The 25,109-nt window shown below is 32.8% G+C and overlaps 1 protein-coding gene across 1 annotated transcript in view; it reads right to left on the bottom strand.

The window, feature by feature from the left end:
• Window positions 1-6,082: 6,082 nt before the first annotated feature.
• Window positions 6,083-25,109, bottom strand: part of LOC139497868 (uncharacterized) — a 215,927-nt gene continuing 196,900 nt past the window's right edge. The window contains exons 7-9 of the mRNA XM_071286107.1: window positions 20,587-21,822; window positions 9,147-9,599; window positions 6,083-7,890 (exon numbers count right to left, since the gene is read on the bottom strand). Coding sequence (XP_071142208.1) covers window positions 9,147-9,599; window positions 20,587-21,822 — 1,689 coding nt within the window. The 3' untranslated portion in view covers window positions 6,083-7,890. The remainder of the gene's footprint in view (window positions 7,891-9,146; window positions 9,600-20,586; window positions 21,823-25,109) is intronic.

The following is a 25,109-nucleotide window of genomic DNA, read 5'->3' as shown; positions in this document are numbered from 1 at the left end:
GGTTAGAAATTGAAAAGATGAAAGAAAAAGAAGATGAAATCAAATTAAAACAGACTGAACTTGAAATGAAGAAAAGTTTAGAGATGGAAAAGATGAAAGAAAAAGAAGATGAATTCAAATCAAAACAGGCTGAACTTGAAACGAGGAAAAGCTTAGAGATGGAAAAGATGAAAGAAAAAGAAGATGAATTCAAATTAAAAAAGGCTGAACTTAAAACGAGGGAAAGGTTAGAAATGGAAAAGATGAAAGAAAAAGAAGATGAAATCAAATCAAAACAGGCTGAACTTTAAATGAAGGAAAGGTTGGAGATGGACAATATGAAAGAAAAAGAAGATGAATTCAAATCAAAACAGGCTGAACTTGAAATGAAGGAAAGGTTAGAGATGGAAAAGATGAAAGAAAAAGAAGATGAATTCAAATTAAAACAGACTGAACTCGAAACGAGGGAAAGGTTAGAGATGGAAAAGATGAAAGAAAAAGGAGATGAATTCAAATCAAAACAGGCTGAACTTGAAATGAGGGAAAGGTTAGAGATGGAAAAGATGAAATAAAAAAGAAGTTTTTTGAAAAAACAAGTTGATAATTTTTTTCCACAGTTTGAGAAAATTGCTCAAACTTTGAATCGGCTGAAGCTTATTGGACTACAGTGCTGCAAAGTGTTTTTAGGGCAAGGCGCGTTAAAATTTACTCAGCACTTTCATCAGATAAAAGTTCTGATTATGGCACTGTTAAACAAGACGTTTTGAAAGCTTATGAGTCAGTGCCAGAAGCATATAGACATAAATTTAGGTCTTATAAATAGTTTGATTCACAAACCTGTGTTGAATTTGCTAACAAATCTATTTGATAAATGGCTTACGTCAAAGAAAATTAAAATTTTGATAATTTAAGACAATTGATGTTATTAGAAGAGTTCAGGCAGTGTGTTCATTTAGACTTAAAAACACATTAAGATGAAAAAACTGTTGGGACATTACACGATGCTGCTGTTACCTTTGACAATTATACCCTTTCACATAAAAGAAGTTTCAAAGGTCAAAATTTTAATACTTCGTGTGGAAATTACAAGTACTGATAGTAAGCCTGTTGCACAGAACAAGAGTCAGTATAGTTATAATATGTCTAGCCCAAAATTTTATACTTTTGAGAAGTCACTGTCCTTGTGCTTATTGTAAGAAGAATAGTCACCTGATGGTTGATTGTTTTAGACTCCAGAAGAAGAATGAAAGAGATAATAAGCCCAAGACCAGTGCTTCTACGACACCCCTTGTTACCATAAGATGGAATGACCTGCGATTTAGGCTTTAAAGTCCAGTTTTTGTGATTACATTGAGGAATATAAATAAAGGCAACAGTAGTATACCGATGTTCAAACTCATAAATCCATGGACGAAAAACAAAATCGGGGTAACAAACTAAAACTGAGGGAAACGCATTAAATATAAGAGAACAACGATACAACGCTACAATGTAACACACACAGAAACGGACCAAGCAACAGACAAGATCCCTCGAGAATAACAAATATAACATCAAAACCAAATACATGAATTTGGGATAGACAAGTACCGTGACACGTCTTATCGCAATGTGAATTTATACTCAAAAAAAAAGAGAAAACAAACGACGCAACGGTAAAATGTAACACATACAGAAACGAACTATAATATAACAATGGCCATATTCCTGACTTGGTACAGGACATTTTTAAAGAAAAAAATGGCGGGTTGAACCTGGTTTTGTGGCATGCCAAACCTCCCCTTTTATAGCCATGTGAAATATAACATTAAGATGACAACTCAACACTACAGGACTACAATATAAATAAATTGGAGAATACAATTGACAAAGAAACACACGAACAACAGCCAACAAAAGGCAACAAGTTGAAAATTTTAATATACGCCCGAAGTGCATTTTATACACACAAGATTTACTAGTGATGCCCAGATACAAAAGTTTGAAAGCCGAAACAAGCACAAAGTCGAACAGCATCGAGGACTAAAAGATTAAAAAAGTTGTGCCAAAAACGGCCAGGGTTTTCTGTTAGTTACCAGAACATCCTTATCATTTAGAATAATTTATACTTTTGCAAACAGTAAATTTATAAAATTAATAAACAAAAGCTGTACATGACAGAACTAAAATATTAACTAATTACAGGAAACAACTGAAATACATAACATAACCAGACATTTGCAACACAATATGTAGACACATCCGAATATGTTTAAACCACAACGCCAAGTGACGTCATATTTGAAATTGTAAAAAATGACAAAAAAATGATGACGTCATTTGAATATGTAAAACAGATCATCAAAAAATGAAAAATGACATCATTTGAATGAATAAGATAGAACTAGGACTGACTCAAGAATACATTTGAACTAAATACTGATATTGCACTTAATAACAACGCACATTTCAATATTTATTAATAGCAAACTAAGGCAGCAGTTAACTATATTATAAAGCTATGTACGGTTTGTTTTGAATCTCACTTGAAACGTAAAATATCGCACTGATTACGTTGAACAAAATGAAATCTAATAAATGAATGCGGTGATTAATATTAATTACCATAACACATAAATATAATAGAAAAGAAGTCAACACATTTGACAAAATCCGATGAGAATTACAAATATAGCATTAAACATTTAAACTAAATACATGAATTTGGGATAGACAATTACCGTAACACGTGTTATAGTAATGCGAATTCACACTCAGCAAAACAGTCACAATCGGGAATAAGTCACGTTTGGTAATTAAAAGATTAGACGACATAATGACAAACAACAATCTACCATGTGGTAAAAATGTCCTTAGCTAGTTTGGTCAAAGATACATCGTATGGATCCACCAATTCTTGATGGTGTCCATAAAATTTACGGAGTGTCAATTTTAATCTGTCCTCCTCATAACTTTGTTGGAGCAGTTTCTGCGTAAGGGGCACACTCCTGTATATGAAGTCCGTATAGTGTGAACAAGCACGAGCATAACGTATCAATTGTGATATATAAACACCATACGAAGGGGCAGAGGGTATGTTACTGCTAAGAAATGGGAAATTGATAATTGGGAAGTTGAAATCGTCCCGTTTATCATAGATTTTTGTGTGAAGTCGTCCATCTACGTCAATATTGAGGAAAAGATCAAGGTATGAAGCAGTTCTTCTAGTATCAGAAGTATCCTTAATTTCAAGTTCACTGGGATATATGAGATGTAGGTATTGGCTGAAATATGGGTAATTCAATGATAGAACATCATCAATATATCGGAAAGTAAAAAAAAAATAAAGAATTTCGCAAGGTGCTTTTTCTTTTTGTCTTTTAGAAGGTTCTGAATGAATTCTGCTTCATACGAGTACAAAAACAAATCAGCCAGCAGGGGTGCACAATAAGTACCCATTGGAATACCGACTGTCTGTTGAAATATAAATCCTCCAAACTCAACAAATATATTGTCGATCAAAAAGTCCAGCATTTTGATAATATCATCTTCAGTATATTTTCTGGAAGATTCAGTGTGATTCTTCACAAAATATGTATTATTGTAAACCCGTTATGTCTGATGGGTTTGTTTCTATTGTTGATACTACTCAGTCTATTAAGATTTTACGGGACACTGGAGATTCTTAGACTTTATTGTTAGGTGCTTTTGTCTGAGGAGATAACACAGAGCTGTCAATCAATAGATACCAGTTTGATACTAGGAGCGGGATCTGCTTAAACATCCGAAGCATCCCTTTCAATAAGAAGCCTATAATTGAGACATCTAAAATTACATAGAGCTGTCAGTCAGTAGATGCCAATTTGGTAATTGATACTTAGAGCAGAATCTGTTAACCAGTCCGGAGCACCCATTTTAATAGGAAGACTATGATTGAGACATCTAAAACTACACAGAGCTGTCAATCAATAGATGTCAATTTGATACTTGGAGCAGGGTCTGTAAACCAGTCCGGAGCACCCCTTTCAATAGGAAGCCTATGATTGAGACATCTAAAATAACACAGAACTGTCAATCAATAGATGTCAATTTAATACTTGGAGCAGGGTCTGTAAACCAGTCCGGAGCACCCCTTTCAATAGGAAGCCTATGATTGAGACATCTAAAATAACACAGAACTGTCAATCAGTAGATGTCAATTTGATACTTAGAGCAGGATCTGCTTACCTTTCCGGAGCATCCCTTTCAATAAAAAGCCTATGATTGAGACATCTAAAATAACACAGAACTGTCAATCAGTGGATGCCTATTTGATACTTGGAGCAGGATCTGCTTATCTTTCCGGAGCACCCCTTTCAATAAGAAACCCCTGAAATATCATAACATCCTTTTCGGTTTGTCCATTGTTTTGTCTAACTCGACTCGCGGTTATTGAGTGGCTTCTTTATATCTTCTCCCTCTTCTAAAGTTTCATTTTTTTCACTGAATGTAATACTAATTTGTTCTAATGTACTGAATATGCATTACATAATTGCACTTGATTGATAGTTGTTTAAAGCCACTTTCAGCACTATTTTCTCTTTGTCAATTTTGTGGCGGTGCATTTTTTTCTTGGTTTGGGTGGGAGGAGGTAACAGGAATGCTCGGAGAGTAGCAACGACCTTAAAAGTGACAATCATTGTCAATTAAGATTCCAGTGTATCAGTCATGAGTGGGGTTTGAACTCACACCTCAGTATTGACAGGCTAGTGATACACTAGTTAGACTTATTAGACCGATCGGACTACGAGGCCCCTCTGTTTTCCAATGAACTGACACCCTCAATATTGACATGCTAGTGGTTCACTAGTAAGACTAATTAGACCGATCGGACTACGAGGCCCCTCTGTTTTCTGTGGTACACTGACCGATCGGACTACGAGGCCCCTCTGTTTTCTGTGATACACTGACCGATCGGCCTACGAGGCCCCTCTGTTTTCCAATGAACTCACACCTCAGTATTGACAGGCTAGTGATACACTAGTTAGACTAATTAGACCGATCGGCCTACGAGGCCCCTCTGTTTTCCAATGAACTCACACCTCAGTATTGACAGGCTAGTGATACACTAGTTAGACTAATTAGACCGATCGGCCTACGAGGCCCCTCTGTTTTCCAATGAACTCACACCTCAGTATTGACAGCCTAGTGATACACTAGTTAGACTAATTAGACCGATCGGCCTACGAGGCCCCTCTGTTTTCCAATGAACTCACACCTCAGTATTGACAGGCTAGTGATACACTAGTTAGACTAATTAGACCGATCGGACTACAAGGCCCCTCTGTTTTCTGTGATACACTGACCGATCGGACTACGAGGCCCCTCTGTTTTCTGTGATACACTGACCGATCGGACTACGAGGCCCCTCTGTTTTCTGTGATACACTGACCGATCGGACTACGAGGCCCCTCTGTTTTCTGTGATACACTGACCGATCGGACTACGAGGCCCCTCTGCTTTCTGTGATACACTGACCGATCGGACTACGAGGCCCCTCTGTTTTCTGTGATACACTGACCGATCGGACTACGAGGCCCCTCTGTTTTCTGTGATACACTGACCGATCGGACTACGAGGCCCCTCTGTTTTCTGTGATACACTGACCGATCGGACGACGAGGCCCCTCTGTTTTCTGTGATACACTGACCAATCGGACTACGAGGCCCCTTTGTTTTCTGTGATACACTGACCGATCGGACTACGAGGCCCCTCTGTTTTCCAATGAACGTTAAGCAAATAACAACTATAATCAATCAATAAATATATATGGAAACTTTCTCCTACATCTTTTCACCTATTCAACAAATGAATCATTTCTAAAAAGGTTCTACAGTATCACAGTGTCATGTGTCTAACTTGCTAATCAGCTTTATTCTATTAGATGCATGTTTCAAGAAATGCTTAAAAATCTTTAATGATTATGCCTAAAGAGACCTAGAAACTGATACAGTTTAATTTAACTGCAGATATTTCTTTTATTTTTTTTTGAAAATTGTTTGGAAAGGCATTATAAATAAGAATCAGAATGTTTGAGAGATTAACCTATGTAATGATTTTAAAATCTTAGTCACATGTTAATTGATTTTCTTTAACGATGAGTTTCGATGTAAATCTTAAAATTTCGTATTGTGTATTTAACAGTCGTCTATAACAATGTTACACACTGACAAACAGCCCAATGCTATATTTATATACGTACAATTAAACCCAAATCAAAACAATTAAAAGTATTCATAAGGAATCAACTTATTGTTTTGCTATGTTGACTTGATTGTTGATCATTTCTTGCTAATCGTTTTGATGAGAAACAATGGCGGATGACGGAATAGCTCACAAGGATAAGAACAAGTAAACAAATAGCAAACCTGGATGAAGGGCAACAAATTGGACCTCCACTGGAAAACAATGGTATGTTGGACAGTCAGTCGCTTTTCCCTTTCAACAGGCCAAGTACGATATCTACTGTCTCTATTCTAAATGCGTATTTAAACATCACACACAGCTATATGACCTAATATGGCAAGGGTTTTATTGCTTATCAGAAAATAACATATTTCGATACCTCAATTACCTCTGATGTTGACAAAATTGATTTGGGCCATTTATACAAAATGCTGTAAACATATTTAATGATGACAAAAAATTTGAACATCTACATTCGATTTACGAAAGGACAAACACATTAAAATAATGTATATATCTTTCCCATGAAAAAGGTACAACCATTGGTGGCCTTCGGCTGTTTTCTGCTCTTTGTTCGGGTTGTTGTCTCTTTGACACATTCTCCATTTACATTCTCAATTGAACCGGATGTTTTCCTTACTGTCTTCTTGTCATTCGTCTTTACTTTACACATTTACATGTAACTGGAAATTTCGTATTATTGATAATACGCAAACAACATATTAACAAACACTTTTTACGCTTAAAACATACTAATAAACACATTTTCAAAATAGTTCTGTACATAACGAGTGTAGTGTTAGCAATTTTTACATTACAGGTTTGCTGCAAGTACTGCAAAACTATAAAGAATACCGAGACAGTCCAATATTGGTTCACATTTTAAGTTGTGTCCACTATTTCGACTATGGTACACTATTACATCTAGACCATTACTTTCTATAACTTAACAAATAGACAGTTTTGTCCAATATTTAATCTTGACCATTACTCTATTTAACTCAACGAATAGCGTTTGATTCACTATTTCATCATATCCATTAAACATTCCATAACTCTATGAATATACAGTTTTGATCTCTGTGCCATCTTGGCAATCACATTTCATAACTCTATTAATAGACAGTTTTGTTCTCTATTCTCTTTTGGCAATCACATTCCATAACTCTATGAATAGACAGTTTTGTTCTCTATTCCTTTTTGGCAATCACATTCCATAACTCTATGAATAAACAGTTTTGTTCTCTATTCCATGTTGGCAATCACATTCCATAACTCTATGAATATACAGTTTTGTTCTATATTCCATGTTGGCAATCACATTCCATAACTCTATGAAACAGTTTTGTTCTCTATTGCATTTTGGCAATCACATTACATAACTGTATGAATAGACAGTTTTGTTCTCTATTCCATCTTGGCAATCACATTCCATAACTCTATGAATAAACAGTTTGGTTGACTTTTTCATCTGGTTCATTTATTTGTATAACTCTATGTAGAGACAGTTTAAGACAGACTTTAATTGGTAGCATTTTTTCTCAATACACGGATTTAGTCAAAACTGATCAGTCTAATGCCAAGAAGTTGGTATGGTAGGTAGTAGGTAAATTTCTTAAAAAGTTTTGAAATTACAAATTGCAATTAAAAACAGCATGAGCTTATTTCTCTATTGTGTTGGAATAATTTCAACTTCAATGTCCATTTCTGAAATGAAAACAAAATAAATCACAACTGCAAAGATAATTTTAGTGTCCGTTTTAAGTTCTACTTCAACAGTTTTATAGAGATATCCATTTTTTTTTGGACCAGTAGAAAAAGAAAATGATAGTGAATATCATGCAATGGAACATCTTTCTGGAAACACACTGTTCACTAAAAACTAATGTTTTATGTTTGCATACGTTCATGCTGTTGTAATAAATTGCTTCGCTGAGCGCAGAGGTCCAACCCTGAAAAGTTGGGGCAAAAATGGACACAATTTTTGCACTTGATACAAGTCTGAATTTGGATTGTAATAAAATATTTAATGCATAATAGGTTTTCGGACACAGAATAACTGTAGTCAAAGAATTTGTTATATGATTTGAATTTATATTATTTTTTTTGCTTTTGCACTATGCTGTTGTATTATTGACACCCCCACCCCCTTTTTGTTTGCAAATAAAAAAAAAATATTTGAAGAATTTTTCTTTTTAATTTCTGAAATCATTTTGAAATCAGTAAAAAATGTCTTTCCCCCACAGTTTCTTATTCCCCCCCCCCATTTTTTTCACCTCCCCCTTTCCCTTTTCCCTTTTTCCAAAAACAATTCTCTCCTTCAAGATCATATAGGCATAATCTCAATTCAAATTTCTAATGGAGTTTGCAACCAAAATTACCCATTTAGTTCCTTCTTATAAGTCTTAAAATTGAAAATGACTAAAATCATTATTAATTAATAGTAACTTCTAAAAATAAATTGACAGCTTATCACCTCAAGAAAATACAACATTTATTCAGACATAATTGACAAACAGTGTAAGGGAGGTAATCAAAGATACATAACATTGCTCGTAATATGTGATTGGATTACCTCCCTTACACTGTTTTTAAACTGTCTTTATTGTCCACTAACCAGGAAACCCTTGTTTCCCCCTTGTTTTAACCCTAATTCCTAAAAGTTTTGAGCCATTTGTCAGGAAAATACAAAAAATCCTTTTTGAGCCCCTAATTCCTAAACTGTGAAGACCATAATCCCCAAAATCAATCCCGACCTCCCTTTTGTGGTTATAAACCTTGTGTGTAAATTTCATAGATTTCTATTTACGTATACTAAAGTTATTGTCTTCGGACGACGACGACGACGTGATACCAGTATACTTCCGCAAAATGTTTTTGCGGTCGTATAATAAAATGGATAAAATCATAACGAACTTTGTGCACACATTTTGGTTTTAAAAAGGCTAAGAACTTCAACTTACCTAATGTTTCATTTTCATTGATTGAACTTCCTCAGCAGACATAGTTTTAGACAAAATTGTATTTAGTTGATCTGTATAAAGCCTTGCTGGTTTGTTAAGTTGATCAAAACGTTTTAAAAGATCACTTAATATGTTACACAACTCAATGAAACGTGTATCTCCAATTTCAGCTGCCGTTGAGTGTTGTAGTTCATTCCTTGTAAGTCTTATACGCTCAATATCATCTCCAACAGCTATGTCTGTACCCTGAATGGTTTGCCAATTCCCTCCCCATCCATTAGTTGGAATATGTTTTTTAAGTTTGAAATGCTCCTGGTACAAGTGTGTTATATCACAATCGCTTCTCGGACGTAGATTTGGTTTATCTGGTTTTAGAAGGTCATATGAAACATCAGCGAGAACATTCAACACGATCATTCCCATTTTTGTATAATTGATTTCCTCTTTGGTGAACTGAAAAGAAGATAAACGTAAACGTAAGGAATCGTAATGCAAAAGATGAAAAAGATATTATACAATTTGGTTTAACATAAGTTTTTCTTGAAATCAATTAACTTGGTCAAGTACTCATTGAAGTTCCTACAAGAAAAAAACTTTAAAGTAAAATCAATGACCTGGTACCTAGCATCTAAAAATAACTCTTGCTCCATGTTTTGGAACAAATAAAACTGGGAATGCTGTTTAAAATTATTATAAAAAACATCTTACTCAGAAATATTTCAGAACATACAGCGCAGGCTTTGACAAACTAAATATCCGAGGTTAATATGTTTATGTTTATTGTTATAAAAAATAATCATTATGTTAACAGACGTTTTTTGTTGACCAATGCGCTCTACGTTTCCGTTCCTAAAAACCAATGTAATGAAAATATGCTTGTGAACATTGAATTTTGTGGAACATGTTGATTTGTACTATTTGTGACACCAAGACATAATCTAAATGACATGTTTCATCCCGCTGCAAATGTTTGCACCTGTCCTAAGTCAGGAATCTGATGTACAGTAGTTGTCGTTTGTTTATGTAATATATACGTGTTTCTCGTTTCTCGTTTTGTTTATATAGATTAGACCGTTGGTTTTCCCGTTTGAATGGTTTTACACTAGTTATTTTGGGGCCCTTTATAGCTTGTTGTTCGGTGTGAGCCAAGGCTCCGTGTTGAAGGCCGTACTTTAACCTATAATGGTTTAGTTTTTGAATTGTTGTTTGGATGGAGAGTTGTCTCATTGGCACTCACACCACATCTTCCTATATCTATTGTTTTAGCTATGATTCATTGTGATATTGGTTAATACATCCATATTTGAAATTTGAAGCCATCTAGAACAGTTTCTTTTGAAACAAACTGATTGCATTTAATGAAAAAGTTGGGTTTTTTTTTTATTCTAAAATGCATAATATACAATATATAAATTACACATAGCTGAGAGGGTGATAGAGCAGACTTTTACTCCGAGAAAACATTGTCAACCGATGCAAGGTCAAGGTTAATAATGTTATTTTTAGCGTGCCAATCTGCTCTTTCCCCCTCTCAGCTATGTGTTATCTAATTTATTATACTGAACATTCTATGTGTTTGTATTATCCCGTCAATGTGTTTGTATTATATATAAACTCATCATAGATACCAGGACTAAATTTTGTATATACGCCAGACGCGCGTTTCGTCTACAAAAGACTCATCAGTGACGCTCGAATAAAAAAAAAAGTTAAAAAGGCCAAATAAAGTAGAAGTCTTTCATTTTTGCTGGTGTGTTTTGTACATGTGACTTTTAAAGATCCCGTCATTATGTTATAGTTCTATTATAATGCCCATAATGTTACTGTCCTATAATATCTTTGAAAATACTTTGAACGACAAAATTATTTTACTTGCGTAGTGGTATTAACCATATGTGGATTCTTAAAAATTCTAAAGAACTTCTGGATACTTATAAATCTCGGTCTTTTTCTGAACTAAGTTCTTACAATACTTTTGATTTTTTAACCCTGTATACCTCCATTACCCATGTGAAACTATAATTGTTTTGAAAATACTTGGAACGACAACATTATTTTATATTTTTCCTGTGTGATGTTTACATTTTCTGACGTCAAACACGCAAAGCAATTCATGTGGTTGTAATATTTGATAGATGTGTTTTGTGCTATTTTTGTTAAATATTTGTTTGTTTTGAGATTGTGACACAGTGATGACTGCTGTACCCATATTTTGACCATTTTACCTATTTTGTCTGTTTTGGTCACGCACCGTTGTAAATATAATGAAATTTGATGCGACTGTCATACATGTGAGAGGTTTGGCGCTATAAAACTAGATTCATAAATCCACCATTTTCTTCCTTTGAAAATGCCTGTACCAAGTCAAGAATATGACAGTTGTTGTCCATTCGTTTGATGTGTTTAATCATTTAATTTTGCCATTTTATTATGGACTTTCCGTTTTGAATTTTCCTCGGAGTTCAGTATTTTTGTGATTTTACTTTTTTTCTATCATTTTTGCCTTTTAATTGAAAACACTTAACTTTGACGTCATGTACATGATGTTACAGTTATTATCAGCTATTAGTGTATGTTTATGGACCTGATGAGAGTTATGTCCAATGTTGAACAAATAATACTAACTTCACATGCATTATAGTAAATTGCAGCTGTTAATGTATGTTTATTGACCTGATGAAAGTTTACGTCCAAAGCTGACCTTAATCCTACTCACTCAACATAATAATAATAGTTCATTTAAGTGTCTGTGTATGATTTTATCAACCATACGACAGTTGCTGAGTACACGGTACTCACTTCACATATTTGACAGTGAGAAAATGTTTACAATTGAGAATTGAGTCTACAACGGAGATATTTGAAGAGATCATCTTAAAAGTATGAATTTTGTGACTGATTTTACTAGGTACAGCTTTTGTTACATTGCTAACATTTAATATATAATTATTGTTGTAGTTAATATTTGTTTTAGAAAAAACAATTGTAAATAAAAGTCATTCCTATATATATTAATGATATTTTTAAATTAAAACATCATTATTAGTTGATTTCTTGCTTGCTTGGTTGATGATATCAACATGATCAATGAATAAGTTCTTCTTAATGATCCTGTGGTTGGTTGTTGGATGTAAACGTTGATTGGTTCCTTAGTTTATTTATTTATGAATTGATTATTGACAGTTTGCTTAATGTAAAGAAAAGTATTGTCCAATTCATTGATTGTTTAAGTAACAAATATTTAACGAATATTCTTCACTCCGAGAAACAGGTTAAATATCCCACTTTAAAAAAAAAAAAAGAACAAAACGGATACGTAGTCTACTTCCATGATTAAATTCAGTAAGACAACTCGAGAATCCTAGAACATGCGAAAAGGAAAATACGATGGAATTTTAAGATTTAAATAGACACGAAAAAAAAATTAATTAATAAAACATAAATTTAGAGTACTGCTAGAGAAAGGGAAATTGATAAGGGATGATTCAAGGATATTTTGAGGAAGTTGTCAATTATTGAAAGTTCCAATTGGAATTTATAAAATTCAAGAATATTTTAGAAGGGAACCAGATGCTCCGCAGGAAGCAGCTTTATACGACCTCAGATGTTGAACCCTGAACGGTTGGGGCAAGTATGGACACAACATTCAAGCTGGATTCAGCTCTAAATTTGGATTGTGATTAAATAGTTGACACAGCATAGGTTTCTGACACAGAATGAATGTGGTCTAATGAACTTAAATGGTTTTTGTTTGCCTTTGAGCAATTCACTATGCTTTTGAATATTAATCCTCTCAAAAAAATGTTTGAAGAAATTTTCTTTTTATTTATGAAATCTGAAATGAAAAAAATTGACCCCCCAATTTTTTTTCACATCCCCCTTTCCCTTATTTCAAAACTGATCTCAATTCAAATTTCTAATGAAGTTTGCAACAATAACTACTCATTTAAATACATCATAAAATATTAAAATGTAAAAAAAGTGCTTGTTATTACTGAATGGTAAAGATTGTTTTAATCTATCATTTGGTAGTAAAAGTGAATATACATTGTATATTGTATAAAACAATGATTTAAGTTGATTCAACTACTATTCTGGACAAAGAAAGATAACTCCAATTGAAATCCAATTGGAATTTCTTGCTATTGCACAATATTGTGCAATTAGATATTTCTTGCTATTGTGCAATACTGTGCAATTGAAAATATTTGCTATTGCACAATACTGTGCAATTGAAGATTTCTTGCTATTGCACAATACTGTGCAATTGAAGATTTCTTGCTATTGCTGAATACTGTGCAATTGAAAATTTCTTGCTAATGCACAATACTTAATATAATAATTTTGGATCCTGATTTGGACCAACTTGAAAACTGGGCCCATAATCAAAAATCTAGGTACATGTTTAGATTCAGCATATCAAAGAGGCCCAATAATTCAATTTTTGTTAAAATCAAACTTAGTTTAATTTTGGACCCTTTGGACTTTAATGTAGACCAATTAAAACGGGACCAAAAATTAAAAATCTACATGATTTAAGTTAAGTCTGCCAATTGATATTTTATCGTATGTTTTTATATGTTGTGATGGTATGCTATTGTTTCAGAAAAAGGGAGAAGGTTTGGGCCCATTAAAACGTTTAATCCCGCTGCAAATGTTTGCACCTGTCCTAAGTCAGGAATCTGATGTACAGTACTAGTTGTCGTTTGTTTATGTAATATATACGTGTTTCTCGTTTTGTTTATATAGATTAGACCGTTGGTTTTCCCGTTTGAATGGTTTTACACTAGTTATTTTGAGGCCCTTTATAGCTTGTTGTTCGGTGTGAGCCAAGGCTCCGTGTTGAAGGCCGTACTTTAACCTATAATGGTTTAATTTTTGAATTGTTGTTTGGATGGAGAGTTGTCTCATTGGCACTCACACCACATCTTCCTATATCTACATACACAGTTAAATTTGGCATATCAAAGAACCCCATTTATTCAATTTTTGATGAAATCAAACAAAGTTTAATTTTGGACCCTGATTTGGACCAACTTGAAAACTGGCCCAATAATAAAAAAATCTAAGTATATTTTTAGATTCAGCATATCAAAGAACCCCAAGGATTCATTTTTTGTTAAAATCAAACTAAGTTTAATTTTGGACTCTTTGGACCTTAATGTAGACCAATTTGAAAACGGGACCAAAAATTAAGAATCTACATACACAGTTAGATTCGGCATATCAAAGAACCCCAATTATTCATTTTTTTATGAAATCAAACAAAGTTTAATTTTGGACCCTTTGGGCCCTTTATTCCTAAACTGTTGGGACCAAAAATCCCAAAAATCAATATCAACCTTCCTTTTTATGGTCATAAACCTTGTGTTTAAATTTCATTGATTTCTATTTACTTTAACTAAAGTTATTGTGCGAAAACCAAGAATAATGCTTATTTCGGCCTTTTTTTGGCCCTTAATTCCTAAACTGTTGGAACCAAAACTCCCAAAATCAATCCCAACCTTTCTTTTGTGGTTATAAACCTTGTGTCAAAATTTCATTTATTTCTATTAACTTAAACTAAAGTTATAGTGCGAAAACCAAGAAAATGCTTATTTGGGCCCTTTTTGGCCCCTAATTCCTAAAATGTTGGGACCAAAACTCCCAAAATCAAACCCAACCTTCCTTTTGTGGTCATAAACCTTGTGTTAAAATTTCATAGATTTCTATTCACTTTTACTAAAGTTAGAGTGCAAAAACTAAAAGTATTCGGAAGACGACGACGCAGACGACGACGCCAACGTGATAGCAATATACGACGAAATTTTTTTCAAATTTTGCGGTCGTATAAAAAGTAGAAGGGTGATAAATCCTTAAATGTTTGACAAAGTACAATGATTTAGGTACAAATGTTGCACTGACCTGAAAACCTTCAATTCAATGGGAGCCAGTCCCTACCTTTTTTGTGTGTTCTTTGGACCCAAACCCTGTTTATTTATTTTTTTTAAATTAAGAATTGGTTCTTTATTTGGAGGATTTTTTTATCAATCTGTGGGTCAAGAATAAAAGTGAAGTATTTGTTACTCTACATCATAGAAACAATCAATCAATTAACCAATATACAATATGCGCTTCTGTAAAATGAAAATGTCGACCAATTAATATAAGCAAACAATCGACTAATGAATGCAATTTCTGTCAAATATCACATGAAGCAAAATGTCAATCAATGAAAATGGCTATCTCACAACAATCCACACCCAACCAATCTAAATAATGAAGTAACTGATGTTCTGCAAATATTTTTTTCAATTAACCAATCAACCAACTTAGTGATAGACGAGGTGGAAAGACTTCACTCGAAAGTTTTACTAACATCTATTGGAAGTTATGTTAAAAAACTATTGTTCTGCAGAGTAAATCAATAAATAAATTAACACTTTTGAGATGATTCCTTACTTAAATATCTGATGTAGACTCTTGACTCTCAGTTGTCTATTGTAAACCTTTTTTCTAACATGTCTATTACTATTCGAAGCTATTCATTTTGCTATTTGTGTATGTTTATCAACCTGACAAAAGATTAAGTCCAATTCTGCACACACACTACTCATTTCACGTAAATACTTGACGTTTGTGTATGTTTATCCATCCAACTGATGAAAGTTTACATAATACTTATTAAACATATTACATATATTGATACACAATTTCGTTCAGTAAACAGGTAAAGTTGTTTGTTTTTGTTTCCTTTGTATTAACTAAAATAAAAGTAAATATTTTTAGATTTAAAGAAAGCTTTTGATCTGGTTGATCATATAATTTTATGAAAAAACTTGAATATCCTAATGTTTCAGATTGTACACTAGACTGGTTTAAGTCATACTTGTTTGAACGAAGCAAACAAGTTAAGGTCAATAACGGCATGTCTAATACTAAGTGCATAAAAAACTGATGTACCAGAAGGCTCTATCCTAGGGCCTCTACTTTTTTTTTATATATCAATGATTTACCACTTAACATATAACATTCATTAATAGATTTATGTGCAAAAGATTCTACATTACATAGTAAAGGTAATGATGTACTTCAGTTAACTTTAACCTTCAAAATGATATTCATGTAATTGAAAACTGGTGTTCGCAAAATTGTATGAAATTAAATGCCAAAAAGATGCTCCGCAGGGCGTAGCTTTATACGACCGCAGAGGTTGAACCCTGAACGGTTGGGGCAAGTATGGACACAACATTCAAGCTGGATTCAGCTCTAAATTTGGATTGTGATTAAATAGTTGACACAGCATAGGTTTCTGACACAGAATGAATGTGTTCTAATGAACTTAACATTTTTGTTTTCTCTTAGAGCAATTCACTATGCTGTTGAATATTAATCCTCTCAAAAAAATGTTTGAAGAAATTTTACCTTTTATTTATGAAATTTCAAATGAGAAAAATTTAACCCAATTTTTTAATCACATCCCCCTTTCCCTTATTCCAAAACTAATCTCAATTAAAATATTCTAATGGAGTTTCCAACAATAACTACTCATTTGATAACATCATAAATATTAAGATGTAAAAAAAACTGCTTGTTATCACTGAATGGTAAAGATTATTTAAATTTATCAGTTGGTAGTAAAAAGTGAATATACATTGTATATTGTATATAACAAAGATTTAAGTTGATTCTGGACAAAGAAAGATAACTCCAATTAAAAAAAATTCTTGCAATAAGATATTTCTTGCTTACTATTCTGGACAAAGAAAGATAACTCTAATTAAAAAAAAAATTTGCTATTTTCTTGCCATTGCACAATACTGTGCAATTTAAAAGACTTGCTATTGCATAATACTTAATATAATAATTTTAGATCCTGATTTGGACCAACTTGAAAACTGGGCCCATAATCAAAAATCTAAGTACATGTTTAGATTCAGCATATCAAAGAGGCCCAAGAATTTAATTTTTGTTAAAATCAAACTTAGTTTCATTTTGGACCCCTTTGGACCTTAATGTAGGCCAATTTGAAAACCGGACCAAAAATGAAGAATCTACATACACAGTTAGATTTGGCATATCAAAGAACCCCATTTATTCAATTGTTGATGAAATCAAATAAAGTTTAATTTTGGACCCAGATTTGGACCAACTTGAAAACTGGGCCAATAATCAAAAATCTAAGTACATTTTTAGATTCAACATATCAAAGAACCCAACAGATTCATTTTTTGTCAAAATCAAACTAACTTTAATTTTGGACCCTTTGGACCTTAATGCAGACCAATTTGAAAACATGACCAAAAGTTAAGAATCTACATACACAGTTAGATTCGGCATATTAAAGAACCCCAAGTATTCAATTTTGATAGAGTCAAACAAAGTTTAATTTTGGACCCTTTGGGCCCCTTTTTCCTAAACTGTTGGGACCAAAACTCCCAAAATCAATAGCAACCTTCCTTTTATGGTCATAAACCTTATGTTTAAATTTCATAGATTTCTATTTACTTATACTAGCGTTATGGTTCAAAAACCAAGAAAAATGCTTATTTGGGTTCCTTTTTGGCCCCTAATTCCTAAACTGTTGGGACCTTAACTCCAAAAATCAATACCAACCTTTCTTTTGTGGTCATAAACCTTGTGTCAAAATTTCATAGATTTCTATTAACTTAAACTAAAGTTATAGTGCGAAAACCAAGAATAATGCTTATTTGGGCCCTTTTTTGGCCCCTTATTCCTAAACTGTTGAAACCAAAACTCCCAAAATCAATCCCAATCTTTCTTTTGTGGTCATAAACCTTGTGTCAAAATTTCATAGATTTCTATTAACTTAAACTAAAGTTATAGTGCGAAAACCAAGAAAATGCTTATTTGTGCCCTTTTTGGCCCCTAATTCCTAAAATGTTGGGACCAAAACTCCCAAAATCAATACCAACCTTCTTTTTATGGTCATAAACCTTGTGTAAAAATTTCATAGATTTATATTCACTTTTACTAAAGTTAGAGTGCGAAAACTAAAAGTATTCGGACGACGACGACGACGACGCAGACGACGACGCCAACGTGATAGCAATATACGACGAAATTTTTTTCAAAATTTGCGGTCGTATAAAAAGTGTAAATCAATGATTATTGGTTCAAAACAAAGGATTTGTTCAACTGGAAACAGTTTAGATATCACTATTTCAAATGAACAAATAGAGAATGTGGATTGACAAAAATCTTGAAACATAAATTTCCGTTATAATGATGCAAAATAAAGATAGGGTCACCGACTTCGTTTTTACGGTATACATCATTCAAAGTTGCTTTCTTTGGGAAAAAAAACAACAAAACGTCGAAATAATGTAACGTTATCGCGTTGCAGGCCGTAAAACGTTGATATTTGACGTTTTTCACTACCAACAAGGTAACAAATTGATTATTAGACAAAAAAATTCGTAAGGGTTCCGCGGAACCCAGTGTCTCGCCTACTTTTGCTGTTAATCACAGGCTCAACAAAAATGAGGAAAAAAATCAATAAAATTATTCCTGTTGATACTATCTTTTGTTTGTAAAAAGCTTCTGTCCAGGTTTGGTAAAAATCCAAGATAGTTTATGAATCTAATAAATGTTTTAAAACTTTAACTGCAGACTGTATGTAATGTTAACTGGAAGAAAAACTAAGTCCATTTATAAGTAAAATACAGATACACAGGTACAAAATTTTAACAAAATTTCCTTCTCGATACTAGCTTTTGATCATAAAAAAGCTTCTGTCCAAGTTTGGTACAAATCCAAAATGGTATAGGAAAGAAGAAAGTTATTAAAAAAATTCAAACTTTAACTACAAAGTGCATGTGTTGTTTCCTGGCAGAAAATCTAAGTCCATTTAAAAGTAAAATACTGAAAAAATTGAAATTTATTTTAAAAAAATTTACTTCTGGATACTATCTTATGATCATAAACAAGCTTCTGTCCAAGTTTGGTAGAAATCAAGTATAGTTTAAGAAAATTATTAAAATTTCAAAAACTTTAACCACAGAGTGAATGTATGTTTCCAGGCAGAAAAACTAAGTCCATTTATAAGTAAAATACGGAATAAATGGAAATTTATTTTTTAAAAAATTTACTTCTGGATACTATCTTATGATCATAAACAAGCTTCTGTCAAAGTTTGGTACAAACCCAGGATAGTTTACGAAAGTTATTCAAATTTTAAAAACTTTAACCACAGAGTGAATGTAATGTTTCCCGGCAGAAAAACTAAGTCCATTTATAAGTAAAATACTGAAAAAATGGAATTTTATTTTTACAAAATTCACTTCTGGATACTAACTTATGATCATGAACAAGCTTCTGTCCAAGTTTGGTAGAAATCCAGTATAGTTTAAGAAAGTTATTGAAATTTTAAAAACTTTAACCACAGAGTGAATATTTGTGGACGCCGCCGCCGACGACGCAGACGCCGACGGAAAGTAGGATCGCTATGTCTCGCTTTTTCGACTAAAGTCGAAGGCTCGACAAAAAGAAGTCGGTGACCCTATGAATATTTTATATCATTAAACCAGAAAGGAGTAAGTTTGATAACAGCCATATTTGGCCCCAATTATAAAGTTCAATGTTACAAGTCAAAAAACATTTTAAGTTGACTTAAAGACATGGGAGAAAGTTAAATAGAACAATTTTTGGCAAAGATTAATTCTGACACGTTGATTTTTACATCCCAAAAAGGTCAAAATAGGAGATTTTGATGAAATTTGACAAAATCGGCTAAATTTCAACCAAGTTTATGACCAGGAAACATAGAGTGCAGGCGTCGACAAACTAAATATTCAAATTAGACATGTGAAATGTCTTCACAAACATTATTTTAAAAGATCTTTGTTGTCGACGTATGCGCTCTATGTTTCCTGTCCAATAATCTATGGAAATTTACCCATTTTCTTTGATTTTTCGTGGAAAATCAATATGAGTACAACTTGTGACGTCATAATAAAACGCCGGAACGTGAATTTTCAACAAAATGGCTTATTTCCTATCTAGTCACTGTGTTAGCTATAATTTATTGTGATATTGGTCAATAAATCCTAAATCGAAATTTACGCTAATAAAGGGGTCCATTTTAGGACCTTACCGAACCTACTCCTTTATGTGTCAACAATATATAGTTTTTTAAGAAAAATCTATGGAGTAGAATTAGAGATTTGGCGATTTTAAGACAAATTTTAGAAGGTTTGTCGCCGATTTTATGTGCTTTCTATACAAATATTCACCCATATTAAAAGATATCAATCTGCAATTTTTCAGATAATAAAAGAGATAAATGTATTATTTTTTCGATTTTCAGTTGTAGTTCAACGAGCCAAGGTCGTATACAAATTTTTAGCAAAATCTGCGACATAGCCCATTTACTGTTCCTTGACCTTAATACAAATTTTCCATGTAAAACTCATCAAACATAAATAAATCTTTTACTTACATCAACTGTTCCATGTTGTAGTTCTGACCATTCACCAGTGAACTCGTGTGTAATTTTACATGTCTCACAATAATATTTTGTATCCTGATCTTCACAAAAGTCATTTGATCCTGTTACAGACTCTGGTTTTGTTTGGCCACATTCCCACTTTTTCTCAAATTTTACATTGGGCATCTTAAATCTTGTGCTTATTATCTTGATTATTTCCTCTGTCATAAAGTCAGCAATGTATTTGTACAAACCTCTTTCAATTTGTTCCCCAAATTGCAAAACCTGAATTTGAATAGCATTTGGACATTTTATAACGAGTAATTTTCTTAATTTTGTTATCATCTGTAACTCAAATACAGCAGTTCCACTGAAAAGGGCAATTTGCTTTTTATCCTGTTTAGTAGCAGCAACTTCTGCAACTCTATACTTCCTGCTTAGTGCAGCAATCAAATGATTAATTAGATGTGGTGGAAGAAACCTAAACTTGAAACATAACCAGGTGGATTTCTCACAAGTATCTTTGGTAACATTAAACATTTCATATATGTCATATTCTGGTTTTGATTTGACCATGCAAGGTACATAGTAGCAAGGTTTTTCATCAGCACCGTCAATGGTTACACATATGATAATATCAAACTTCTCCATAATATTCAGGATAGCATCTTTATGTCTATCATGTTTGTTCAAAATGTTTTTTTCATAGTTAAAAATATCTTCTAAAACTTCACTATGCAATATTCCTCTAAGATTTAAATCCTCCAATTTGTCCTTCATTCTATGTCTGCTGATATCTGATTGAAATTTCTCTGCTGTTACTATGCATTTGAAGGCATCAGATAACCACTGGGTATCTAAAACGATAAATTCGGGAAGATCCTCAAAATAAACTAAAGCTCTGATTTCGTGGTGAAATTTCAAAAACAACATTAGTTCTTCAGCATTCATTGGCATTGGTGTTTTAAGAGATATTTGCTCAAGTTCCTTTAAGGTTATAATTGGAATTGATAACAATTTCTTCCTCTCTTGAAGACATTTTTCCAGTTGAATAAATTTCAATGGATATTCTTTATTCCACGATTTCATTCCTCTGGCTAAGTTTAAGATGTCCTGTTTTATTTTCTGGAATACACCATCATCATCTTTTGTATTTGAAATGAAGTATTCAGATCGTATATGTCCACAGGCATCATCTGAAACATCTTTCACATAGCTTTGAATCTGCTTATTGCATTCGATCTCTATCTGTAATAAAAAAAAAATCTTTAATAGGTCTGACACAGGAAACTGTAAAAACATGTCAATACTAATTTATCATTGTTAAATTCATTTGAAACAAGTTACTGCTGTTAATGTTAATCCAATTCTTAAACCAAGGCATTATATATAATAAGTCTTCTGTGCACGATTTTTTAAATTTTTTACGCATCCATATCGTATAATCGTCAAAAAAAATTTCACTTGGTCAGTATTGTTGTGAAAATATCGCATCTAATTAATGGTCGTGTATTGAAGCCAAAGTTTACTGATTGTCACCTTTGTAACTAATTAACAAAGAAGCATGGATATTGAGGTAAGCATTTGTATAACATGTACAATAGGATATAGTTTATTTCGATGATTGAGCGATGTTTACGTTTGTTGACACTCTCTGCCAATTTGGTTTTCCCCTTCGCACTTGTGTATTGCAATCACCAGATTTTTACGAGAAAGGTCACGCTGAGGTAACTGCATATGGAAAACATGTCGGCCAATTATTGTCTTGGAAGCCAATAATTAAAAAAAGTATATTTCTTCTAAATTTGGAATTTTCTTCAGAAAAAAGTATAATACATAAGATGACATGGCAAACATTGACATGATAGATACAATGTGTCTTGTTTTAGGAAGGGATATTTTGCGTTTTGTAAAAAATCAATGATTCAAACAAAAAATTCACTGAAACTGACATTAAGATGCTTGATTTCTAAATTGACAACATATTTGTTACGTTTGATGGACATGTTTTTCAACATATAATTGGCATTCCCATGGGAACCAACTGAGCTCCTTTTCTCGCCAACTTGTTCCTTAATTCATATGAGGCAGAATTCATACCTGAGCTTCTCAGAAAGAATGAAAAGAAGCCAGAAATATTCTTTAACTTCACTTTCCACTATATAGATTGATTATGTCCTCTCAACGGAAGTTTAATGATAAGGGTCTCTCATGAATTTCTCTATATACAATTTCTCCGAAGTTTAATGATAAGGGTCTCTCATGAATTTCTCTATATACAATTTCTCTTTATCAGTTTTTTTCCCCAAAAAATACACAACAAGAGCGCACACGCTGAAATGTCTTGACTTCTTTACTTATCATTGATATTATGTTGATAGTCCTAAATCTAAAGCTTTATTACAACTGTCAAACAAACTTAACAGTAACCAAGAATTGACCAATGAACCATGACAATGAGGTCAAGGTCAGATGAACCATGCCAGGCAGACAAGTACAGCTAAAAAAATGTTCATACAACAAATACAGTCGACCTATTGCTTATAAATTAAGAATAAAATGCTCTGCAGGGCGCAGCTTGATATGACCGCAGAGGTCGAAACCTGAACAGTTGGGGCAAGCATGGACACAACATTCAAGCTTGATACAGTTCTGAACTTGGGTTGTGATTAAATAGTTGACACAGAATTAATGTGGTCTAAGAACTTAAAATATTTAAATTGGACATTTACCTTTTATGGTCTAATATCCAAAATCTAAATACATGGTTAGATTCATCATATCAAAGAACCCCAAGAATTCATTTTTTTTATATAATCAGATAAAGTTCAATTTTGGACCCTTGAGACCTCAATGTGGATGAATTGGATAACAGGACTCAAATATCAAAAATCTAAATACATGGTTACATTCAGCATATCGGAGTCCCAATAATTCAATTTTTGTTGAAATCAAACAAAGTTTAATTTTGGACCCCGATTTGGACCAACTTGAAAACTGGTCCCATAATCAAAAATCTAAGTACATGTTTAGATTCAGCATATCAAAGAACCCTAATAATTCAATGTTTGTTAAAATCAAATTTAGTTTAATTTTGGACCCTTTGGACCTTAATGTAGACCAATTTGAAAACAGGACCCAAAATTAAGAATCTGAATACACAGTTAGAATTGGCATATCAAAGAACCCCAATAATTCATTTCTTGATGAAATCAAACAAAGTTTTATTTTGGACCCTTTTGGACACTAATTCGTTGGGACCAAAACTTTCAAAATCAATCCAAACCTCCCTTTTGTGGTCATAAACCTTGTGTTAAAATTTCATAGATTTCTATAAACTAATACTAAAGTTATTGTGCAAAAACCAAGGAAAATGCTTATTTGGGGCCTGTTTTGTGCCCCTAATTCCTAAACTGTTGGGACTTAAACTCCCAAAATCAATTCCAACCTTCCATTTGTGGTCATAGACCTTATGTTAAAATTTCAAAGATTTCTGTTTACTTATACTAAAGTTATTGTGCGAAAACCAAGAAAAATGCTTATTTGGGCCCTTTTTGGCCCCTAATTCCTAAACTGTTGGGACCAAAAAAACCAAAATCAATCCAAACCTTCCTTTTATGGTCATAAACCTTGTGTTTAAATTTCATAGATTTCTATTTACTTTTACTTTTAAGACAAAGGTTGTTGTACATCAAATGAAAGGTCATAATGTATACATTGTATGCTTGTCGTATATCAAACGAAAGGTTGTACAAATTACATTACGAAAACATTTCAAACAAACAATTGAGATACTAGTTTATATATTTATTTGTATAATCCAAGTTATTCTTGTATAGAAACAAAATGGAGCCATAAATAAACAAAATTCCTAAGTAAGAAAAGAGTGAATTTTATTTGATATCTTCTTTAGGCTTTATCAAGTATGAATCGAAAAATTATTTTAATATATATTTCTAATTCCTGAAATAAACCCAAAAGTTATAATATTAAGACCATATATATATAAGCACTTTTCAGGCTTAAAGCATCATTATTATTGTTTGTTATGGATATTTATTAACCAACTAAGTACATTATTGCCAAAAATTACTATTTATTAAAAATTACATATTTTCTGTAATAGCCCAGTTTTTTTCTATAATGGCCCTATTTTTCTGTAATGGGCCTCTTTTTCTGTAATGGCCCTGTTTTTTCTGTAATGGCCCTGTTTTTCTGTAATGGCCCTGTATTTATGCCCAGTTTGTCTGTATTAAGCCCAGTTAGGGACTGGGTTTTTAAAAAAGTTAATAAAATTGAGTTGTAAAGAGTATGATACCTTTTTGTATTTTGTGTAATTTAGTAACCAGCAACAAACATTAAAGAGTCATAAAGAACCATATAAAGGGATCACTGTTCGTCCTGTTTTTCAACACATAACTTCTTTCAACTTTATATCTTGGATATTTGGTATATTTAAAGCTTTATCATGGTGAAGTACAAATTATTATTTTTAAACTAAACTGTCATTAAAAGAGTAAGAGGGTACATCAAGT

Source organism: Mytilus edulis, chromosome 12, assembly GCF_963676685.1.
Source record: "Mytilus edulis chromosome 12, xbMytEdul2.2, whole genome shotgun sequence".
Classification (NCBI taxonomy): Eukaryota; Metazoa; Mollusca; class Bivalvia; order Mytilida; family Mytilidae; genus Mytilus; species Mytilus edulis.
The sequence above is the reverse complement of the archived record's forward strand: the minus strand, read 5'-3'. Positions and strand labels throughout refer to the sequence as shown.